Raw genomic sequence first — 22547 nt, 5'->3', positions numbered from 1 at the left:
TGCAACAGGAAAATTTCTAGTGTCCGGTGATTGGCAGAGCAACACCGACTGACGTATGGGTTGGCATTCAGCGCAACACTAAAATCGCTTGCTGCGAGGCTGAAGTCTGCCATGTCCAGAAGCCAGGACCATGCCTGGAACAGTGGATCCACGGATGAATAATACATCTGGAGGAGATACTAAATTCCTCAGGTTGAGCCGAAACCTTCAGCTCGTGCGAATGCATGTTAGGCTGTGGAGGAATGGGTTGCTCCTCCTGCACAGCTCGTACGAATGGTGACTTGGGACCGGTTCTGCTGAACTCCCTTGCACATCAACCGAGACAACTCTGAGCTTCATGTCCAAGCGGAAAGACCGGCTTCTCCATGTTCAAATTACTCCGGACGCGCAAGCTGGTACCAGCCGTGTCCTCATCCGCACTGTCTGGCCCCTATCGAGACACTCTGGAGCCGACCATTGTCCAAGGGCTCATCCATTTGCCAACCATGAGGGTGTTTGCATCTAACAACATCATCCGTTGGCGTAAAGCATCCCTGTGGATTGGTGACTGGGACGAAAACGTGTCCAAGGGACGCATGGACAACGACATCATGTCTGGTCCGTCAAACTTACATCGGATAGCGTCCGATACACGCGCTCACCAGCTTCCAAGGTATAAAGAGAGTCTTCCCATCCAAGCAGCTCACATTCGATACACTCACAGTTCCAGTGCCCTCTCCCCTCGATCCTATTAGCAATAGTCCACCTGACGCAACCTCTTCTAATACCCGGAAAGAATCCACTTGTACTAATCACAATGGTTCACCCAGCCACAGCTCCCAAAGGTGCCCCTCAAGCCTTCGACTTCATCGTCGTCGGTGGTGGCACTGCTGGCTGTGTTGTTGCTGGTCGTCTGGCTGAGAATCCCAAGGTCTCGATACTCGTTATCGAAGCTGGTATCAAGTACGTCGATGGCCCCATCGGACCCCCTGGCTTCAACCTTCGCTGCTGACCCGAAGCAGTAACACTAGCGAAATCCCCGAGATCTCTACCCCAGCCCGTGCCTTTGAGCTGCGCGGCAGTCAATATGACTGGGGTTACAAGACCACCATGATCAACCGGCCAGACTACACCCGAGTTGAGAAGCCTAACACTCGTGGTAAGATGCTCGGTGGCAGCAGTGGTGGCAACTACTATACATGGGTTCGTGGCAGCGCGGCCACCTTCGATGACTGGGCCGAGTATGGCACAGACGAGTGGAACTGGGAGAACACCAAGGCATACTTCAACAAGTCGACGACATACCACGACGACGACAACCTCTACTCCACCGATCTTGCAAAGATTGGCAATTTGGGTGGGCCCCTTCACATCTCGCATTCCGACTTGATTCCGGAGCTCAAGCCTTTCCGGGATGCTCTTGAGACGGCATGGGTCAGCAAGGGCCAGGAGCTTACCTCGGACGTCTACAGCGGCACCCAAAAGGGTCTGTTCAAGTGCGTCAACTCCATCTACAAGGGTGTCCGATCTACCGCCGCAGTCTTCCTCGAGGGCAAGCCCAACGTGACACTCATGTCCTCGACCATCTCCAAGAAGCTTGTCTTTGAAGGCAACAAGGCCGTCGGTGTTACCGTCATCGGCCCTGACGGTCAAGACTACACCTTCCGTGCCAAGTACGAGGTCATTGTCTCACAGGGAGTATTTGAATCGCCCAAGCTCCTCATGCTGTCGGGCATCGGTCCCAAGGAACACCTCGAGTCCAAGGGTATCAAGACCCTCGTCGACTCGCAGCACGTGGGCCAGAATCTCCTGGACCACCCCATCCTGTCCCACGTTTTCAAGATCAAGGACGGCTACGGCTTGGACAGCCATCTCCTGCGTGCCGGTCCTCAAAAGGACGGTGCCGTCGCCGCCTACCGCAAGGACCGTACCGGCCCGTACAGCAGCGGTCTGCTCGAACTGGTTGCCTTCCCTCGCGCTGACGAATGGTTCGAAAAATCCAAAGAGTACCGAGAGTACAAGGCCAAGAACGGCGGAGTTGACCCCTTTGGGCCTGCCGGACAGCCACACTTTGAGGTTGACTTTGTGGTAAGTATCCTCGCCCAAAGGCTCTCTTTCCAGCATATCGCTAACATAATCCCTGCGTTAGCCCATGTTCTGTGACGCCTTCCAATGGCATTTCCCGACTCCTCCGCAGGGTGACTACCTGACGGTGATTGTGGACCTGATGCGCCCTCTGTCGCGCAACGGCGAGGTCAAGCTCAACTCGACCGACCCGAAGGAGCAGCCATACGTCAACATCAACTTCTTTTCGCACGACCTGGACCTGATCGCGCTGCGCGAGGGTGTGCGCATGATCGACGACATCGTCATGAACGGCGAGGGCATGAAGGACATTATCGAGGGTGACTACCCCTGGCCCATGCCGCGCAACTCGGACGAGGCCATGATCCGTCAGATCCTGGAGCGTTCGCAGACGGGCTTCCACCCATGTGGTACCGCGCGCTTGAGCAAAGACATCAAGCAGGGCGTGGTCAACCCCAAGCTGCAGGTCCACGGCACCTCGGGCCTGCGCGTCATCGACGCCTCGGTCTTCCCCGTCATTCCTGACTGCCGCATCCAGAACGACGTCTACATGGTGGCTGAGAAGGGAGCTGACATGATCAAGGCGGAGTACCCGAGCCTCTACAAATAATGGAGCGCAGCACATGGGGCACCACTTTGAGGGCGGGGTGGGCAGTAGTTAGTACGAGATATTGGGAAAGTTATAGTAATGAATGCCCTTGGTTAGTGTTTATGGTCTTGGGAGATGGAGGGGTGACACCCAACAAATGTAGTAAATAAATAAAATGAAATGTCGTCCATGTCCAACCTATCAGGAGGCAGTGGTTTAAGCTGAGACCCTTTCCCCAGTGCCCTTGGCTCTTCTATAAGTCCAAGCCCATAGCTCGCTGCGAGCTTCCTCAAAGACAGCAGAATGAGCGAATACCTGAAGGACTGACAAACGCTACAGCGATAGAGAAGGTAGCGGGGATGGAGCGAGCGAGCGAGATGCCACAAGCAGCTAGCTTGGCTGGTTAGCTAAATCGTCCTCGCTCGCTTGCCGTTATGGATATATTATACTTTGTACGGTAGAAAGACCCGCCCTGAAAGCGACGTGTTGAGTGAGCGCGAAAACTACTCAAGATGGCTAGAAAGCCCGTGAAGAGGTTATCGAGAGTGGAGAGAATCGCATAGCGTGACTCTGTCACGAGCTGACCAATCATATGTGCCGAAATCTACCCCGCCACCAGCCAATCAAATATATTGCCCTTTTTGGAACCTCTTGGCGCGTATATACATACTGTCTCCGCTTCGTTCAACAGGATTATATCCAAGTATATACCCCCGAGTCATACTTATCCCTTGCTATGTTTATGTGGCAAAGGGAGAAAGGCCACTTGCGTCGGATACATGACGAAGCATCAACGGCACTCAGCCTTGCCTGCGAGCATGCCTCTGAGGACCCTTTGTCGTCTCGCTTTCCCTGGAGCGGTGGTCACGAATATCCACCGTCAACATTGATGACCTATACGGATAGCGAATGTGAGTGCCCCATCTCCTCTGACAGACTTGCCGGCTGGAGACTCACCGTGCCTGTTATATAGCTGGCTTCCTGACTCAGGAGGAAGACAATCAACCTGGCGACTTCGTCTGGCTCGCCGATCCGCTTCAACGCCGTCCTCACGCCCATGGCATCGTAGAGTTCCTGGTCGGTACCTATCGCCTGCGTCAAAGGCGTTCGGATCATGCCCCTGTCCACACACGTCAGTATCTTCTTTTCCCCCACCCCGTCGTTGGTATGGGAGAAGGGGCCCCCACTCACGGCGCGACCGCATTGACCCGAATACCTCGAGACCCAGCTTCCTGCGCGGCGATCCTGCTCAAGCTGAGCACGCCGGCCTTGCTGACGCAGTACGGCCCCAGGAACGGCCAGGCCTGCTGACCCGCGATGCTGCCGGCGTTGACGATGGAGCTCCCGTCCTCGAGGACCTTGAGCTCGACCCGCAGACAGTTTTTGACCCCGTTGAGATTCACGCCCATGAGGGTGTCCCAGTCCTCGTCGGGCACGACGTCCAACGCGTGCCCCTTGCCCTTGATGCCCTGGTTCCCCACGATCCCGGCCATGTTGGCCGCCCCGTGCAGGGCCCCGAAGTGCTCTCGCGCCGTGGTGATGGCGCTCTCCACCCCCGCGGCGTCCCGCACGTCGACCGACAGGGCGAGTCCGCGGACGCCCAGCGCCTCGACTTCGGCCAGCGTGTCGTCGGGTTTGCGCAGGTCTAGCAGCGCCAGGTTCGCGCCTTGTTTCGCGAGTAGGTTGGCCGTCTTGCGGCCCATGCCTGACGCGGCGCCCGTGATCAGGAATGTCTTGTCTTTTAGATCACTGTACGACATTTTTTCCCCCTCAATCAGGCTTGGCTAGGCAAAGTACCGATTGGTTTTTTTTTTTTTCTAACGGTGTGTATGTGGTATATGGTATGTCCTGTGTATGTGTGCCTGGTAAAACAAAAACCGCCTTCACTACTACTACTCCCCGTGAGGAAAAAAATGTCGCCCAGGCTATTGGGTTTGTTTCGTTTTTCGGAGATTCACCCCCCCAGACAACCCAGTCAATCTCCTCGGATCTCGCTCCCCAGATTTCCGAATACACCCAAACACACCAACACAAACCGTGGATTCCTCGGAGATGAATTGGACGGCATTCCAAGTTAGGTTCTTCTACTTTGAATTCGAGCGAGCGAGCGGAGCACTCATTCACTCCCCCAGATCCAGACCAGTGGGCTGTGGGGTTTAAAAGTTGTCCCAGTCTGGTGTAACTCCGGCTCTGGCGAGGAAGTACATGTATGTAAGTAAGGGAAGTTACATGTGCTAAAACTTGAGAGATTTCCGTGCAGGTAAGATTATATGTATCGTGTTCCTGATTCCCACTATGAATATTGATTATTTTGGACGTTGTAATCGCATGGGATCAAAAGTCCAGTTTGGGAGGGTTCAGCCACATTCAGGCATCGAGTGAGGGTCAGGATGAGGGAGCAAGGACTTGCTCAAAAGCGCACCTATACCCTCAAGAGTTTTCTAGGATAGAACTTCAATGGAACAAATAGTAGCAGAGATGCAGAAAGATCTCATCTAATGCAACCGTTGAAGATCACCGCCGAGGCGCTTCCTCCCCAAATCACCAAAGATCTGATCCTGCCAGTCTCGCCGCAGTGACAGGATGATCTCCAGCGCCCGCGTGCTCATGTTGAAGTGGGACATTTCGCCCAAAGCCTGGAAGCAGATCGACAGTTGTTTGTGCGCCTGGACTCCCTTGGAACTGGAGAAGACGCAGCAGTTGTGCACGTGAATGAGGGCGGCCGTGAGGATGATGGCGACGATTTGGGCGTGCACGCGTCGCAGGTTCCACTGCTGCCGGTAGATGACGACCAGCCGGCAGATGGCGTTGGCAGAGGCGTCGCAAATGCTTCCGCTGTCGTCGTCGGCTTGGTCGGCTTGGAGGGTATTCGTTCCAGGCGCGTCTGGCGCAGATATGAATGGCCTCTGTAAGAAAATGACGGCTTCAAGAAATTGCAGACTTGTCCCGGGAGATTAGCAGTTATCGTGTGACGATTGAGAAAATCTCCAAACATACTGTAACATGATCACCGCCGGAGCTATGGGAGTGTCGGCGTCGTCGGTGTCGTCGTCAGAATCCAAAAAAGGCACCTGCATCGCGGCAGGTAGAGAATTCCGCCAGTGCCGCAAGTCTCGCATCATGTTTCTGGCAAAAGCCTTTGCTTCGGTCATGGCAACTTGTGGCCCAGTATAGCTAAGTCAAACAATCATCAGCACACTTCAACTCTGTCAAAAAGGGGCAGATTGTCAACCAACAGGAACCTGGATATCTTGCGGATTTTGGTGGTCAACTGAGCCATGTAAACGTGGGTCTGGCCGATGACGGTCACATCAAGGCCAGCTGGGACTTGTGCCGAGTCACCCTCATCCACATACGGTCGCCATGTGTCCAAGCTGAGTAGTTTAGGAAACGGTATTCTCTGTTCGTCGTATCGGATTGACGAGGGTCTACCACTGTAGGCGCTCCACAGGCTGTCGAAAATGGTTCGATGTTAGCTCACATACCGTCCTGCAGATATTGAGACGAGTACAATAGGAGTTCTGGAAGCAACAATACTCACATGTCCAATCCTTGCGTTGCCCAGAAGACTGTTCGACGTAAATTTGTTATGTCTGGAGTGTCATGGCCTGAGACCCGCGCTTGATCGAGCTCCAGATGTAGTCCCAGATCCGAGAGCAGTTGCACCGCCATTCCTAAACCTCCATGTAAGACGCTAGTATCGAACGTTGACGATTCAATTTATATACCTGTGTAGAGCCATCCTGCGCATCGAGTCAGTGCCTGTAAACGGTTCACCATAACCAGGAGAAAATGCTCACCTCTGGAATCCCTTGCATATGCCGCTTCGTGGGCTGACAAAGTTACTAGTGCTTGAATTGTTGCCACGTTCGGGCTGTCCATCTCGATGTCCAGGAGCACCTTCGAACGGTGGGCGAAGAATTCCGCTGGGTCGTCTTTGATCGCTGGGTGCTTACGAGTGGCATATGCTGCTCCAATTCCAAGTCTGGTTCACATGTTAGCGGAAGGCTGAGGCAACGCCATGAATAGCACGAATGGGCTTACATTGCATTCTCCAGCGTCGGAGAAAAGTAAATGGTGGTGTTGCCAGCGCGGTATAGTTGGCGATAGTGGTAATAAGCAGCCTCATCCACGACACCGAGGAACGGATTATGCCAGGCGAAAAACAAGGTCGTGAGATGGTCTTCGTATCGAGGGTCCGAAGACCAGTGTAGACCAGCACGTTCAAGGGCATCCTGACCATGAGTGCGAATTGTGCGAATAGAAGGCTGAAAGCAATGCTGGAGGCCGTTTCGGAACAGATGCAGATTGCTCGTAGCACCATAGTATCTCAAATGGCCGTCCTCGGCGATGCGCAGACAACCTAGCCGACTGGCCAGTTGCTCTGTGGGCTCGTCCCGAACTTGGCAGCTGTCTGCTTCACTTGCACTCGTTTGGCGAGCATTGGATCGGTCGGAGTCTTTCAACACAGCGAATGCTTCGGGTTCGTTGCCGAACAGAGGGTCGATATCCTGTGCTGGACTGACAGTCGTGTAGTCGGGATTTTCCAGTCTGATATCGCCGCGGTCGTCTTTTGACAGATCAGCACTGGGAATCAGTGAAAGATGGGCCGTATCGATTGTGTGTAGATCCAGCAGATCGAGCTCGTCACTCGCTTCTTCGAAGCCTTCCTGTCCAGCGATTTCGATCCAGTAGTCAACCCCGGCGTCTGCAAATTGCGACCTCGTGCGTTGTTCGTCGTGTGCCGGAGGGTTGAAAGGGTTGAATGTTTGCTCTCCTATAGGTGATGGCGTCGAGTAGGAGACACTTCCTAACTTTAAAGGCGCTGAACTTGTTGTCGGCCACTTGTATGTTCCCGAGGCTTTGGAGCCGTGCGGCGACATGATGGAAGAGTTGCCCGTGGAGAGGTTGTCTTCGGGGTTGGCTCCGTTGTTCTTGAGATTCTTGCTGATGCCGGAAGCAGGTCTGGCGGCGCAACTGTTATTCTCTTCGCTTTCATGACCAGGACCTGTGGCAATGGACAGACTCACTTTCGGCCATCTTGGCCAAGTAGACAATCGACATCACGGTAGACGCAGTTGGAACACCGGGGTTTCTTGTTGTCGCACTGTGGCAGTCAGAGTCACAATCCCATCTATGCTCGACGCCATTCAACTTGTAGGAGAAGACTGACTCTGATTTTGGCTCTCCTGCATGTCATGCATGCGTTGGATGAGTATCGCCGCTTCGCTTGCACTTCACCCTCTGGCGGCATATTTCCCTACTTGTTTCGGTTTGTTCGTTTCTGGCAGTGTGAGTGCGCCTTTGGTTGGGTGCAGTCGAACCAGGCGGGAGAGGCTCTTCAGTGCATGGGAGGTCAAGACGCCCCGGTTCAAGGGACCAAGCACCCCAAGCACCCCAAGTAAAGAACCTGGAACCCTCCATTCGGGGCTGCTGAAGGGTCCCTCGGCAAAGACTAAGCTAGTGCCAACAAGTACTTTGCCTCCTGTACTTGGTAACTAAGACTGATGAATTCCGTTGTCTTCTCCGGTATCCGGCCTGGGTGTCTTGGCGTCTTGGCACACAATACATGTGGAAACAGTCACGGGATACGCAGCCGTCACATAAATCTCCCTCATCGTTACACAATACCATACCGTCCCATTACACACACACCATCCCACCCGTCTGTTCCACAGCAACCTGCAAGGGACAGCTGCACCCCCCGTTCCCCCAAATTGTCGACACCGCTGTGGGGGAAACGGAGACCCTAAGCACAAGTCCCCAGGCACACCGTCGCCTCTGAATCAAGGCCATTATTATTTGCGGGGAGAGACTCGCTGGGCAATAATGGAGGCAATGGTCGCCGCCGCCCCCTCTCACGGTCCCAACCTGTTAGCCGACGATGCCTCCACACCACCTGTAACTACTCCAGGCTGACTGATAGCCATATTTGCCCTGGTTCGACCCTTTCTCATCCAAAACAATTTTGCTGTTGGGTCACCCGCGCGTAATATGCACCACAACCATCACATCATGGAGATACGAGAGAGCTCTGAAGGCCCTCTTTCGGCGGCGACCGTGATCAAACGAAAGCGCCGTGCGATCCGGGCTTGCAGATCTTGCCGTGAAAGAAAAGTCCGGTGCGACCAGCAGCATCAAGGCATACCATGTACAAACTGCAAGCTCGACTCGAAACCGTGCGTTGTGCTTGATCGCAAGGTCGCCACGCAGCCCACCGTCCCCTCGTCCCGGTGTGGAGTGCAGCGCAAAGCTAGCCGTTCGATGCTTTGTATGTTTTGATCCTTGTTCGTTAAGGAGATTCCTCTCGAGAAACTAACAACGAGGCAAATGCGCAGCTGGAGATGGTCCGACTTATTCTTCTGAATCGCCGAGACAACTCGACAGTAACGACGGAACCATGTCTTCCTCCCGACAGCCAGTCTCCGGTTCTTGCAATGCACCCGCGACGACGGGAAGCAAGCCATTCATGCTGGATCCCACAATCCTAGAGACACACGAGTTCAACTGCAGTCCCATACACGCGCATGATGCACCAGCAACGACCAAACGGCAGGCTGGTGGCGTACCATCGTTCATTGCAGCCTTACCGAGCCATCTTGAACCAGCCACCGTTGAATTTCTTGCCAACAAGGGTGTGTTCGAAGCTCCGTCGAGGGCAGTCGTGAGACAGTGTTTCTCGGTATATTGGGACAACATCCACCCAATTTTCCCCGTCCTGCATCCAGAGCGTATGACGTTGACTTCATCTCCTGCTGCCGTCTCGAATAATAAGCAGAACCCCCGTCCTGGCTTGTTGGAGGTATATGCTACCATCATGGCTGTTTGTCCCGTAAGTTACCACTTCGAAAGATTACAAGAACGTAATGAGTTCAACTGCTGACTTCGCATAAGTTTGCGCCCGTGTCTCTTCTGCAGAAGCTTGGACACAATAACGCCCAAGATGCTCAGCAGCTTTACTATGAGCGCGTCAGGCATCTCCTACATTGCGACGTCGAATCTGATCCCATCAGCCGTTTACAGGCCCTCTTACTTATGACGCAAAGCACCGAGGTAAGAGACGGTGCAAGAGATTGCTGCTTCTGGTCCGGGACTGCCCTAGCCTATGCCGAGTCCCTGGACCTCTTGAGAATGGTGCGTGCTACAACAGATGGTGAAGACAAGAGATTTTGGCACCAGTTATGGTGTTGCTGCCTCGTCAGCGAGACCATTTTCGCTTTCAGTCGGCGGCGGGCGCCAAAAATGCGAATGGATCTCGATTGGGAGCATGTTCTGCCATCACCGTTCAACCACCAGAGATTACCAGTTGCCAGAGTGGAATCGTCCACACGCAATTCCGCCGATGCTACAGCCCATCATTCCATGGAACCTTTTGAGAATCTCGTGCGCTTAATGGCTCACATCCATTACATGCTCTCAATAAAGCACGCCGCTCCATACCCGTCCAGTCAGCACGATACCATCGCACAAGGGAGTGGGATGTGCCCTTCCATGGCTCTCACGAACCCGGAACTGGCAAGTTGTCGCATTCAATTGCAGAAGAACGCAGCGATATTGTCGGAGAAGCTCAGACATTCACCAGATGAACATTCCACGTCGAATGCGGGACAACGTGCAACATCTGAGCGGCTTTTCTTGCAGATGATCATGGCAGCTGCGGATTGCGTGTTTTACTTTGACTCAAGTTGCACATTGCGGTGCCGTCATACAGCAAATCAAAGAGTGAATTGCAGGAAGCTTAGAAAAAAGGCAATTGAGGCTGCGCATCAAGTTTCTCAATTAGCCAGAGATGCGCTGGGCTCACAATGTCGGTCTTTTATGCCAGCTTGGAGGTGAGTTTGTGATCACGCTGAATGCTGTTCTTCCGCTGATACATGAAGTCTCCATTTTCTCTTGCCTCCCGTGACAATCTTAATCCTTGAGGCCAAGTCGTCCAATGGAGAGGCACGCGACCTAGCGATGCAAAGATTGATATCTTTGACGGGCCTTCTACAGATGCTCGGAAAGAGATTTACAGCTGTGCAGCGGGCTGTGACACTGCTAGAGGCTGCTAGCAAGAGTGCTGGCAACCCTCTACAAACACCTGGAATCCCTCCACGATATCGTATGTCACATCATATCTCTCGAGAAACCCGCAATATCAACTCCTTTGCTGACTTTTTTTCTCCAGTCTTTCCCACTCACCTGGGGTCGCTTGGCTCAGGCATTGAAGACGCAAACAATTCGGGTCCCGTCAAGGCGATAGGCGGCGAACAATTCAGCCCCAACAATTTTGAATGGACTCGAGCCAGTGTTTCGACACCACCAGCGGTAACGGAAAGCCCAGTACGAAAGACCGCAGGCCAGGACATCGAAGGGCTCTCATCGGGGTATTTCTTCGAACTCGAGGAGCGCTATGACGAGCAACTCAACGCCGCCGCAGGTGACGCCGTATTTGGAAGTTGGTCGTCCTCTTCGTCGTCTGACCCTTACATTCAGCAGTGTCTCCAGCCGACCTTTCGAGAATTTACCGCACCTGACGACATCACATCACCTTGGCTAGGGGAATGGGAAGACATTTTGCAGAGTTAGAAGGGTTATCCTTTTGCAGCGCAGCGCACGGTTCACATAAGTTGTATGCCTTTATACATCGAATAAGGAAACACCTACGGAAATATCCACAGACAGGTCTAATCACGCCCTTCAATATGCCTACGTTGTGTCTCTTAGGAAACGCCGTCCTTTTCCGAGTTGATGATCGGGTTTGTCGCTCGGGATTGTAACCTCTCGCGAGGCTGTTCGGTCCTTGGGAACTCGCATGCACGTTTCCCCAGACAGCATGGGTCCCTACTCCCACATTATTCTACCAAGGGTCTTCTCTGGGGATACCCCAGATACACCAGCTTCGATTGCCCTATCAGCGGACCAGAAAAACTGGGGCGCTATGAATTCCTCGGTCGGAGATTGGTGAATTCGGAGATCTATTCTCCTCGGCATCTGGGGTATCGACCAGGTCCCCTGACCCAGAGTACTGGGTATATACCTAGAGGATACTCCAGCTCATGGAACCATTGGCTATTGTGAACTCCTTGATGGAGCAGACGCATTAGTTGGTGGTGCAGTATAAATTCCAAGACCCAAGTGCAACTTGTCAAACGGTTCCGAATCACATTTGTCTTCATCATACCTTTGGAACAATGGGAAACTTTCACGTTGGCTATTGGAGCTCGCTCAAAGGAGTGTGGCTCCAAGTATGCATCATGCTCTCGTCTGCCATGGCTTTTCTGCTCTTTGGCTACGACCAGGGAGTTTTTGGGGGTCTCATCGCGACTCCTCAGCTGCTGAACGGGCTCGGGATAGGAGCCACTGATGCCAACCTGCAAGGAACCGTGGTGGCCATCTACGACATCGGTTGTCTGGTCGGCTGTATTGGGACCGCAATCTTCGGCATGAAGGTCGGCCGTCGCGTCCTGGTGATGATCGGATGCTGTCTCCTGATTCTCGGTGCTGGACTTCAAGGCGGCGCAACATCGGTCGCCATGATGATTGCTGGCCGCGTCGTCGGCGGATTCGGCACCGGCATCAACTCTTCCATCATCCCTGTGTGGGTGTCGGAATGTGCTCACGCCTCCCGCCGCGGCGCCCTCGTGTCGGTACAGATCTCGATCGTCATTCTCGGCCTGGTCATCGCCTACTGGTTCGACTATGGGATGGTCAAAAACATGACGGGGGGAATCGTTTGGCGCCTTCCACTCTATTTCCAGATGGTCTTCTGCGTTCTGACGCTGGGAACTATTACGCTGCTGCCCGAATCGCCACGTTATCTGTACAGCAAGGGCCATCTTGCGGAAGCAGACTCGGTTATTGCTCGCATCTTCAACGTCCCCATCGACCACCCCACTGTCCTGCAACATCATCGCGAGGTCATCCAAGCTTTGGAGGTTGAACATGAAGTCAAATTCCGGATTTCAGACATCTTGTTCGATCGGTCGCCCGTCAACGCAACATGGCGAATCTGGATTTGCATCCTGATCCAGTTCTTTCAGCAGCTTGGAGGTATCTGCTTGATCGCGTACTACGCCTCATTTCTCTTCATCAACAATCTCGGCATGACTCCGAATGAGGCGGGCATCACTTCGGGAGGTTTATCGCTGGTCTTCTGGGGTGGCACGTTGACCGCTATCTGGTCTGTCGAAGTTTTGGGTCGGCGACCCGTCTTGCTCTGGGGAGCCGTGGGCTGCTCCATCTGCATGATCTGCTACACCATCGGACTTGGAGTGTACAACGATTCGTCCTTGACAGCGTCGGTTGTCTTTATCTTCTTGTTCGAATTCTGCTACGGTTGTTCGTGGTGCGGTCTGCCTTTCCTCTACGCCGCCGAAGTGACGCCGCTTCATCTGCGCCATGCCGGCTCAGCACTGTCCGTGGGTATGGAGTGGCTCATGACTTTTGTGGTCGTCAAGGTAAGTCAACTCAGGACCAGCAATTGGAGTGGATAACTAACTTTTCTCTTCACAGGTTGGCCCAATTGGCATCACGCACGCCGGATGGAAATTCTATCTTCTCTTCTGCATCGGCAACGTCTTGCAGGTCGTCTTCATCTACCTCTTTGTCAAGGAGACCAAGGGTCTCACTCTGGAAGAGATCGACTACCTCTACGCCAAACCGTCGCATCGCGCCGAGCTTGAGGAGAAGCTGGCCCACCACAGGCACGTCGTCAAAGTGGATGACGCGGAGGCCGTGGTCATGACAGCTCAAGGAGACGAGAAAAAGAATGCTGAGCCCTCACACACCCAGCATGAGTATTCACCCTAAGTAAGCCGGACGCTTTCTCACCTCTCTGAAATGCTGGTGGATTGCTGAAGACAGGTACCGCTTTTCCGAGACGGAAGATCGGGCGGCATCATCAGGCCATAAAACCTGGGAATCCCCACCCCCGTTCTGCTTCAGAGTGTACGTATGTATGTAAACCAGAAAACAGGAACCAGATACAGTATACAATATACAGGCAACTGTTATTCTCCCAGACCTCTTTTCCCTGTTTCTGCTCTTACTTCTCGATGTGACCAACCGTAACGAGGTAGGACTTTTTGCTTACCAACTGCTTCGCCTGCCAATCTATTTCTTTTGGCTGGCATGCAATTGCGTTGTGGGCTGGCCCGCTGGGTCGCTGGATCAGTATTGCAGCAGCTGGTGCTATAAGCATTTACAATACCTCTCCCAGGCACCGCGAAGGACGAAGGCCTGTACCGGATCGGAGACAACCAACCCGATTCAGCCAATAAGATCACTCGTTGCGACGCTCAGGACTATAGTCCTTGGTCTTTGAGGTCTGGGACAAGGACCAGTGTTGACTATAGATCCTGATATCGCTGGGACCGTCAAACAACTCGGGACTTGGGTAGGTATACTCGTAGAAACAGCATGTGGTTATATTGTTTCCCGCATATAAGAACTATAAAGTCATTCATTTCCTTGGTCAAAGAAGTGCCCATCTGTATACAAATAACATCAAGTAAATTCTCGACACCCTCGACCACCAGCCTTTGGAACAAGTCGACTACAACGTCGTCCCCCTCCTTGAATCATTTCTCACCTGTTAGTTATCCCACTCATGAACCCCCTCCACAATCGGCGGCGGAACGTCATTGTCGACCAGATACTCTGTGGTGTCCTCCCCGCTGACCTGCGCCACGGTCGTCCCGTTGCCCAACCACGCCATGGTGTTGGAGCCCAGGGCGTCGAGGTACTCGTACTGGAAATCCTCGTAGCGCGGGTTTTCCAGCGCCTTTTGCGTGTGGATCGACGCGCCGGGCCAGAGGGCCGTGACGCGCCCGTTTTGCTTGTTGCGTTTGAACCACGATTTGCACTGGCGGTTTTCGTTAGTGTCTTCGGGTTGGGTGGTGGGACGGGTATGACACCAGGTGAGAAGCGACGAGGAAAGGGAAGGAAAGGGAAGAGATAAGAGGTATACAGTATCGAACAACAAAGTAAGAGTTCTTCTGGAACGTACCGTTTCGGTAAAAACTGTCTTGGAAAAGTATTCGTCGACGTGTCGTACAAAGTCGCTGGTGGCTTTCTCCCTATAGATCAAAAAGCAAACAAGGTCAGTCACAGTACTTGTTTGAGGTCCAATGCAGGTTAACATGGTCAAGGGAGAAAAAGGGGTAATAAGGAGGCCTTTTCGTTTTCGCAACGTACGTAACAACCATGGACTTTATGTATTCTCGCTGGATCTTCTGCACCAGCTTGACGAGGTAGAGCGTCACCGACTCGAGGAAGGGGATTGCCGACCCGGATCCGGCGCCGCCGTTGGGGCCAAAGAAGATGAAAAAGTTAGGCATCTTCGGCACGCAGATCGAGAGATAGGCCTGGGGGTCGGGATTCCACATATCGGCGAGGGTCTTGCCATCGAGTCCGACGATGGGCGGTTCGTTTTCCATGGATCTGCGCACCCGGTTAGTCGGTCAGAGGAAGAAGATGAGGGCAACAACAACAACAACAACATACGTATCGTAGCCTGTGGCGCAGATGATCACGTCCACCTCGCGCACCTTTCCGTCGTTGGCCTTGATACCGTTCTCCACCACGGTGTCGATGCCACAGCCGATGAATTCGACGTTGTCCTCGACCAGCGCCTCCAAGAAGCCTGGACCGGGCGTGAGCCGGCGGCAAAAGGGCGAAAAGTCCGGCCGCAGGCTCTCGTAGATGTGTGGCTTCTTGGAGAGTTTCTGCTTCATCGACTCGTCGTTGAGCGCGAAGAAGGCCTTTTGCTCCTCGGTGCCCTTGAACAGGATCTCGGGTTTGGCGTTCATGATCCGTTCGATTTCCCGCCGGTATCTGATATACTCGTCGGGATTCTCGCGGTACGTCCTCAGCTCGTCCTCCGAGTATTTATCTGGAGATGCAAATTAGTGTTTATCTTGGGGTAGACCTGTGCCACCAGAAGGAGGAGAGACAGAGAGGCTTACAGTTATCCGTCACTCCTCGGTTGGATTTGTCGGATCCGTAACCAACTGGCGACACCCATGTCTTGCCCTTCATGTAATGGTCAATTCGAGCCGCGGTGGGTTGGAGCTGAGGCACAATCTGGATTCCCGACGAGCCACCCCCAATGACAGCTATTCTTTTCCCCTTGGGATCCAGCGGAGTCTCCCAGCTCTTTCTATTCGCCGAGTGTAGGAGAGTCCCTTTGAAATCACGAAGGCCTGGAATGTCGGGCCACTCCCATCGATTTAGAATTCCGGTAGCTCTGATCAAGATGTCTGCCCGGTCAGTGAATTTCTGGGATTTGCTTTTGTCAGCCACATGTGAACGTTATGTCGTACGTATTTCTGGGTAGCAAGAAAAATGGTTGTTGCATACTCTTCCACTCTCGAGATCTTCAATCTCGACCTCCCATTTTCCGTCGGCCGCCTGCCACTGGGCTCCCAGGAAAAGATGTCGGAGTTTGACGTATCGCTCGACATCGTATCGTCGAGCTACATTCTTCAGGTAGCGATGGATCTCAGGGCCCGCGGCGTAGAAAGAACTCCAGTTGAGGTTGTTCGCAAATGTGAATTGGTAACTGTGTGCAGGAATGTCACAGGCCACGCCCGGGTATCTGGAACAAACATGTCTGTTAACACCCCACGGCGCGGAAAACCGTGTGGATCGATAGGACTATGGGCTAGGAGCGAGACTATACCGATTCTCGTGCCACGTTCCTCCAATGTCGTCGGATTTGTCGTAGATGACAAGGTCTAGATTCTTGATCTTCTGAGGAAACCGGATGGCTGTGAGCATGCCAGAAATGCCCGCTCCTATGCAAATCACTTTGATCGGGCGATCATCGTCGATGGACTTTTGGCTGGGTGCCGACCAGTCGGTCTGTGTTTCGTTGGCGGCAATCATGGCGTCTGGCAGAGAGTATGGCACTGGCAATATTCGTGAGTTGGCTCAGATATGTGGTTGGTAATAAAGACTTGACAAGCAAAAACCGCATTCGACAGCTCCTAACAAGCATATCTTCAACCATCCATATCAACCTCACCATTCTCCGTTCCTCGGGTTATATGGACCCACATTTCCAGATCGGGAATTCCGCTTTCGTGTCGGATTTGAGGGGGTGAAATGGTCCCTGTTGACAATCCGAGGTACAGACAGGCCCTCGAACTAGTCATAATTCCTTAGGTATTGGGTTCTTTGTAAACATTTCCGCCACAAATCCTGTTGTTGCTGGTGTACTGGGCTTCCGTTGTCTTGTCCATTCTCCGAGAGGGACGGGGGAACCAAGTCAGGGCAACGACGAGCTGAAAGCATCTCAACGGAGATGTAGCATATCCTTTGAAATTTCCCAAATAGACAGACTTCGCTGTTTGGGATGTATGTGTCTATCAACACAGCATTTTAAGTGAGCGTTGAAGCAGAAAAAGACCCCTTGTCCAAAACTGTGTCCTTGAGCTGTCCTAGAAAGACCAACTCTATACCAGACGTGTGGAAGCGTTGGACATGAGCCAAGGTATGTCCGGGTTTCCAGCAATTAAGAAAACTACTTGAGGAGAAGAGGGCAATTCGACTGTTCGTAAGTAGTCGTTAGTGCGAGGGTAAAGCGGCGGGTGATGAGTTGGCAAAAAAGCCACCAGCAAAACTGAGTGACCAGGACTCTCTTGTGCGATTCTGTGCTCGAGGATCAATCAATTGTCTTCATCTCTCTCCGGTAGTCGTGGCGTCTACCAATCTATACTCTTGTGTTGGTCACGAATGTGGTGGTCGTGGCGCTGACAAATGGGCTCTCTGCCTGCCTCTTTCCCTTTTGGGATGTATATCGCGTGTCCTCTGAGGAGCCACAACCTGAGATTCCGATCTTCAACGCCATCACCATTCAGAAACAACACGAAAAAGTGGATTTTGATCAGGGAACAAGAAAAGCGAAGAAATGAAAACCTTCTCCGCCTCTTTGTTAACTCTCCGTACTCGTACTGTTCAAGTAACTATGTCGTCGGTTGCATGCAGCTAGTGCGGCCACTAATCGGCAGTTCCCAGAAATTCGCTGGCAGACCCTGAGCACTTGTAGCAGCCCCCTAACAGAGGTTCTTCGGGGCTTTGGTGCCCGAGACGGTGGCTTTAGCGGCGCTCAGAATGGAGAACTGCGGGCACTCTGGTCACTGTGCTATGCTGGACCCTGACGCCCAGTGGAACCCCATTGGGGTCTCCCCGTTGGTCCCTTGACCCTGAAGCCCTGCCGTTGACCTCCTGTTTGTTCCCCCGTTGGCTCCTTTTGGCTCTTTTGGGGGCAGACGGAGCCAGGTTGTACCCTTGCAGATCACAGCCGCTATCTGTACCTAGCACGCCTAGCTACTTGTAGTCAGCCCCATCACCACCCATCGCACTACGCCCAAGCTCTAAAATTTCTCTCTCCCTCCACCCCCTGCTAATGGTGGATGACACCTAGACGGCAGATCCAAAGTGACCCAGTCTCCCAGTTGTGCCCAGTCCCTTTCTCCCGTTCTCCCCCTCTTCTCCCCCAAAAAAGCCACCGCACACACACACAAACACACAATCCACTCCATCTCGGCTTCAGGCACGGACCAACGTCATCCATCAAAAAAAAAGAGGCGAGACGAAGAGGATGCCACGAGGCGTTTTGTTTATCGCTTTCAATCCACTCTTTTTCCAGCAGACACCTGTACTTGGTACACAGGTCTCCTATCTAATTCTCCATTGAAGTTCCTATGAGGTACACACGCCTGCGCCATTCGAGACTGCGACAAACTGCCTCCGCCTCAAAGTCAATCTGCCTGCGAGATTCAACGCCTGTCGCTACTGCCCACAATCTCAACCTCACACTCGCTGGGCTCCAACTCACTTCGCACACTCTCTCATCTTCTCCCACTTGAACTCCCTTTCTACGACTCCATGTACTTGTCGTCAACATCCCCATCAACACTATTGTCACGTCCGCATCCGCAATCTTGTTTATATTTTTGACTGCATTTGCATGTCATCTCGTTTCTAGGCCTCGGCACTCGTCCATCTCAGACGTCATCCCCACAGCTTTTTGTCATTCTTCACCCACGACGCCAACTCTACATACACTCATTTGGGCAACACATCGACGGTGCTTGGACGACGATAGCTAGCTTGAAACATCATAGTCCTCAGCCTCGAGTCGTCCCTGCCCACAGATGGCTCCCCGATCTCCCACTCAAGCCTTCGATCCTACCCCAGCGCTCGAGCATGACCCAGACAACTTTTCTCCACTCACTCACCCCCGTACAATGAGCTCGTCCCTTGAATTCAGGGCCGTGCGCTTCTCAGATCCTCCCACGATGCCAGCCAAAGGCCGTCACTCGATAGCCGGCACAAATGTACCCCTACTCCCCCCGATATCTTCTGCGAGTCAACTGCCAAAGCATGGTTTTCAGATGACCAACCCCACACCTGAAGTGGACATCACGGCCTATATGGAGCAATGCCGGTTGTGGAATACGCAGCTCAGACAATCTCACGAGAGCGAGCGAAAAGCTTGGGATATTGAACGAACCGCGCTGAAAGCACGGATAGCCGCATTGGAGCAGAAACTCAACAAGAACAGAGACCCTAAGAGGAGATCGAGCAATGACTCGTCGGCGACAAGTCTTCGCTCGTTCAAAACGGACTTTCAACCTTTTGGAATCAATGGCAAACACCGCTCTCGCATCTCTCCCGAACCCACCATTGCAGAACCACCAGTCTGGCGAGGTCCTGAATCCACTCCTCCGGTGACCAGGGTTTTTGCCAGCGAGGACGAAGTGTGCCATCTCCCAAGCATTTCAGAGGATGAAGCCCTGCCTCCCTTGTCCAAGGAGGTCTCACCCACCTCTGGCGGCCAAGAGAATATCCCGATACCCATCGAGCAGGTCGACAAAACCTTGGACGGCATTACCCTCAAATCGGCGGCCTTGACCTCGTCGTTCGACAAGGAGATCACCAGTCCGCAGTTTGCTAGTCCCGCGCTGTCCCCTGTACCACAACCTACCAAAGAGGACTCTCTCAGACTGGACGTCAACTCTCTCATCTCGCCGCTCGATGAAAAGTTGAAGCGACATGCCGGACACACACCCATGGCTTTTGACGGTACTCTCTCCTCGGACGCTGCGAGTAGTGTGTTGACTCCAAAGCAAGAAGAACCGCTTGCCCCCGCCCCCACCACGCGTCCACCTCTGCGTCCTTCGGAGAACTCTGACTCTTACTTTTCGTTCACTTCCGCGCCCGACGACAAAGGAAAGGAGAATCAGATTATAGAAGAGCTGCCGGAGCTGGAGCCAGTTTATGAGACACGTGATGATCCTTCTCTGAGAGGACCACTCATGCTGGACCCCAACGCTAAGACGGTGGAATCGGCTGCATTCTTGAATATTCTCGATGGTAGACTCATTGAGGAGAAACAACACCAGGACAAGGCCGAGTCCAGTCTGTCAAGCGGCAACGATGAGCACAGCGCAAGCGAGCAACCAAGAGGATCTTCTGCTAACGACGATGACATGCCAAGGCTAAGAATGAGAAATAGCATGAACTTTGGTAGTGCATGGGGTCGCATATAGTCATCTCCTAAGAGGCTAAGAGTCAACGAGTCTGTGTTCTTTAGCGATCATTGGGCGGGGTTACAGTCGCCCTCTTTGCAACGTGTTGGCAAGCATGGCGGAGCGCGTTGGATGGCTGGATACTTTAGGTTGATGCGAGAGACACTGAAAAGTTTGAATTAGAGGGCCGAACAGCACATCTTTTGTGTCAAAAAAAGAAGATAATGCTCCCAGACTCTGCTGGGGTGGAGGAGGGTCAATCCAGGTCCATTGAAAGACACTGCGAACCCGTTGAAGTTTGGGGGTTGAAGAGATGGCATTAATCTCTGATTTGTCTCGGCATGTATACCCTGATGTGGATAGATACATGGCAAAAACGTACTCATTGCGAGTCTTAGTCGACATTCCCTTAGCCAACATGATTGTGGTTGTGCGTGGGAGGTTTGCGGATGCAGTAGATGTGATTTTGTCCAGTCAATACTTTCTTAGTCACCGACTCTGCTCCCTAGACACCCGCAGCGGAATTGGCTGGGTGGCCATGTTGGTTCAACCGAGGACCAAGACGATCCTGCCCCATGGGGATATCCGGACTGAAGGGAGGCGAGTAATAACTTTGGACGGCTGTGGACTGACCACAATCGAGCTGGGAGATGCGGGGGGGGAGGAGGAGGCGGAGGAGAGGGAGGAGACAACATGATTGATGCTCACTAGGGGATTTTGGTGGTCCTGGTCCTGGTATGCCATGCTCGAGGGCAATACATAAATGGGCCGTTTTGCTCCAGGGTCCTTTTTGGAATCTGCACACCTGAATCATTATAACAATACCTACCGGAAAGGACGGACGAGAGGTGACAACAAGCCGTACAAATTCACTGAGTGACATACTGAGTGACTGACTGCATCACGGTGTAACGGTGTAACGGTGTAGATAGTCGTCTTTGCGTTTTGTCACGAGAATCTTGGTATTTGTCGGTCGTGAGGTCGAGAGAGGCCACCAGAGGCTATATATCGGAGGAAACGACAAACAACATGGGTTCCCTGGGCACCACGACAAACTCTTCAGACAACCAGTTTGCCTCGCATTCACCCGAGTCGACCATCGCAGCCGCGCAACAACACCTCCAAGACCATGGCTGGGCCGTGATCCCCGACGTGCTCACGCCCGAAGAAAATTCGCGCGTGCTGTCGCAGTTGTGGGCGGCGGCCGACAAGTTCCGCAAGCTGGGCGACGACACGTACATGCCGATGCTGGACCCGAATGCGGCCAACATCCGCGTCTTCTACCTCATGGCACTCGACAAGATCTTCCGCGACCTGGTCCAGCATCCCGTCGCGGTGGAGATGGTCGAGAAGGTGCTGGGCGACAACTGGTTGATCAGCAACTTCACGGCCAACATTGCGCGACCCGGGTCCAAGAGCATGGCCCTGCACAGCGACCAGTCCCTGGTGATGCCCGAGCCGTGGACGTCGACGTGGGCCCTGAACGTCATCTGGTGTCTGGAAGACGTCTACCTCGAGAACGGCGCCACGCTCTTCATCCCCGGCAGCGACAAGTGGACCACCCGCGAGGACATTCCCTCCAACGCGCGCTCGCTGCTGAAGCCCTTTGAGGCCAAGGCCGGCAGCATCGTGCTCATGAACGGCCGCGTCTGGCACACTTCGGGGGCCAATGTGACCAAGGACAAGGACCGAGCGTTGCTTTTCGGATACTACACCGTGCCGTTCCTGCGGCAGCAGGTCAATTGGGCGGCCAAGATGCCCGAGGACGTCAAGAAGGAACTGTCGCCCGAGTTGACCGAAAGGTTGGGCATGAACGTGCACGCCAACATGGCCCAAGTCAGTCTGTTGAAGTATCTGGACGAGGTGTTTCCGCCGGAAGAACAAAAGGAGGGTGGTGGTGAGAAGTTGAGTTATTGACAACAATTCGGGAGGGCTTTGGTCTGGTCTTTCCTGAAGGATATTCTTTTTGAAATGTATCTTTGATCACGAATCTATTTCACCACCCCGATGTTCTTGGATACGATGTACGGGTAGTAGGCGGTGGAGTGTAGGCGGTGTGTCTGTCTCAATCTCGCTCTCGCTCGTATTCGCGCTCCATGCTCAATCAGGCTCGAGGAAGAACTGCGGCTCATCGTTAGTTGGTCAATTTTCCATCAATGCGCAGTGCTGCGGTGGCTGATTCAGCCAGGGATCCCAGGGTCAAGCTTTCGTAGAGCCCAATCAAGCAATGGAATTCAGGCACTGGAACCGTTTCGTCTGGTTAGCTTCGCATCGTTCGGGATGGTTATTGGGGGGAACAGAAATGCCCTGGACCGCAGATGGAGACGGACCAGCCAAGGCCTGACGCAATGGGGGATCGCTGGCTAAATCAT

At 53.3% G+C, this 22547-nt stretch overlaps 8 protein-coding genes across 8 annotated transcripts; 5 read left to right on the top strand and 3 right to left on the bottom strand.

Moving 5' to 3' along the window:
• Positions 1-796: 796 nt before the first annotated feature.
• AYO20_08717 (hypothetical protein) lies at positions 797-2674 on the top strand (the record flags this gene model as incomplete). The annotated part of the gene is made up of 3 exons (XM_022646993.1): positions 797-942; positions 1002-2067; positions 2129-2674. The coding sequence occupies 3 exons, from the start codon at positions 797-799 to the stop codon at positions 2672-2674; spliced, it is 1758 nt and encodes a 585-aa protein (XP_022497009.1).
• Positions 2675-3517: 843 nt separating this feature from the next.
• AYO20_08716 (hypothetical protein) lies at positions 3518-4413 on the bottom strand (the record flags this gene model as incomplete). Its single annotated transcript, XM_022646992.1, has 3 exons — positions 3518-3547; positions 3611-3773; positions 3845-4413. 3 exons carry the CDS (start codon positions 4411-4413, stop codon positions 3518-3520), a joined length of 762 nt encoding a protein of 253 aa, XP_022497008.1.
• Positions 4414-5148: 735 nt separating this feature from the next.
• Positions 5149-7907, bottom strand: AYO20_08715 (hypothetical protein; the record flags this gene model as incomplete). Its single annotated transcript, XM_022646991.1, has 9 exons — positions 5149-5593; positions 5651-5827; positions 5890-6105; positions 6195-6327; positions 6382-6396; positions 6454-6638; positions 6698-7630; positions 7684-7760; positions 7827-7907. The coding sequence occupies 9 exons, from the start codon at positions 7905-7907 to the stop codon at positions 5149-5151; spliced, it is 2262 nt and encodes a 753-aa protein (XP_022497007.1).
• A 1146-nt stretch (positions 7908-9053) lies between these two features.
• AYO20_08714 (hypothetical protein) lies at positions 9054-11224 on the top strand (the record flags this gene model as incomplete). Its single annotated transcript, XM_022646990.1, has 4 exons — positions 9054-9485; positions 9548-9787; positions 10649-10757; positions 10824-11224. 4 exons carry the CDS (start codon positions 9054-9056, stop codon positions 11222-11224), a joined length of 1182 nt encoding a protein of 393 aa, XP_022497006.1.
• A 683-nt stretch (positions 11225-11907) lies between these two features.
• On the top strand, positions 11908-13447 carry AYO20_08713 (hypothetical protein; the record flags this gene model as incomplete). Its single annotated transcript, XM_022646989.1, has 2 exons — positions 11908-13095; positions 13151-13447. 2 exons carry the CDS (start codon positions 11908-11910, stop codon positions 13445-13447), a joined length of 1485 nt encoding a protein of 494 aa, XP_022497005.1.
• A 784-nt stretch (positions 13448-14231) lies between these two features.
• On the bottom strand, positions 14232-16525 carry AYO20_08712 (hypothetical protein; the record flags this gene model as incomplete). Its single annotated transcript, XM_022646988.1, has 7 exons — positions 14232-14501; positions 14646-14715; positions 14834-15079; positions 15143-15530; positions 15604-15916; positions 15998-16235; positions 16320-16525. The coding sequence occupies 7 exons, from the start codon at positions 16523-16525 to the stop codon at positions 14232-14234; spliced, it is 1731 nt and encodes a 576-aa protein (XP_022497004.1).
• Positions 16526-18798: 2273 nt separating this feature from the next.
• AYO20_08711 (hypothetical protein) lies at positions 18799-20196 on the top strand (the record flags this gene model as incomplete). Its single annotated transcript, XM_022646987.1, has 1 exon — positions 18799-20196. The coding sequence occupies one exon, from the start codon at positions 18799-18801 to the stop codon at positions 20194-20196; it is 1398 nt and encodes a 465-aa protein (XP_022497003.1).
• A 1008-nt stretch (positions 20197-21204) lies between these two features.
• On the top strand, positions 21205-22092 carry AYO20_08710 (hypothetical protein; the record flags this gene model as incomplete). Its single annotated transcript, XM_022646986.1, has 1 exon — positions 21205-22092. The coding sequence occupies one exon, from the start codon at positions 21205-21207 to the stop codon at positions 22090-22092; it is 888 nt and encodes a 295-aa protein (XP_022497002.1).
• Between the last annotated feature and the right edge of the window lie 455 nt (positions 22093-22547).

This window comes from Fonsecaea nubica, assembly GCF_001646965.1.
Source record: "Fonsecaea nubica strain CBS 269.64 chromosome Unknown Scaff72, whole genome shotgun sequence".
Classification (NCBI taxonomy): Eukaryota; Fungi; Ascomycota; class Eurotiomycetes; order Chaetothyriales; family Herpotrichiellaceae; genus Fonsecaea; species Fonsecaea nubica.
This window is presented reverse-complemented; position numbering and strand designations above follow the sequence as displayed.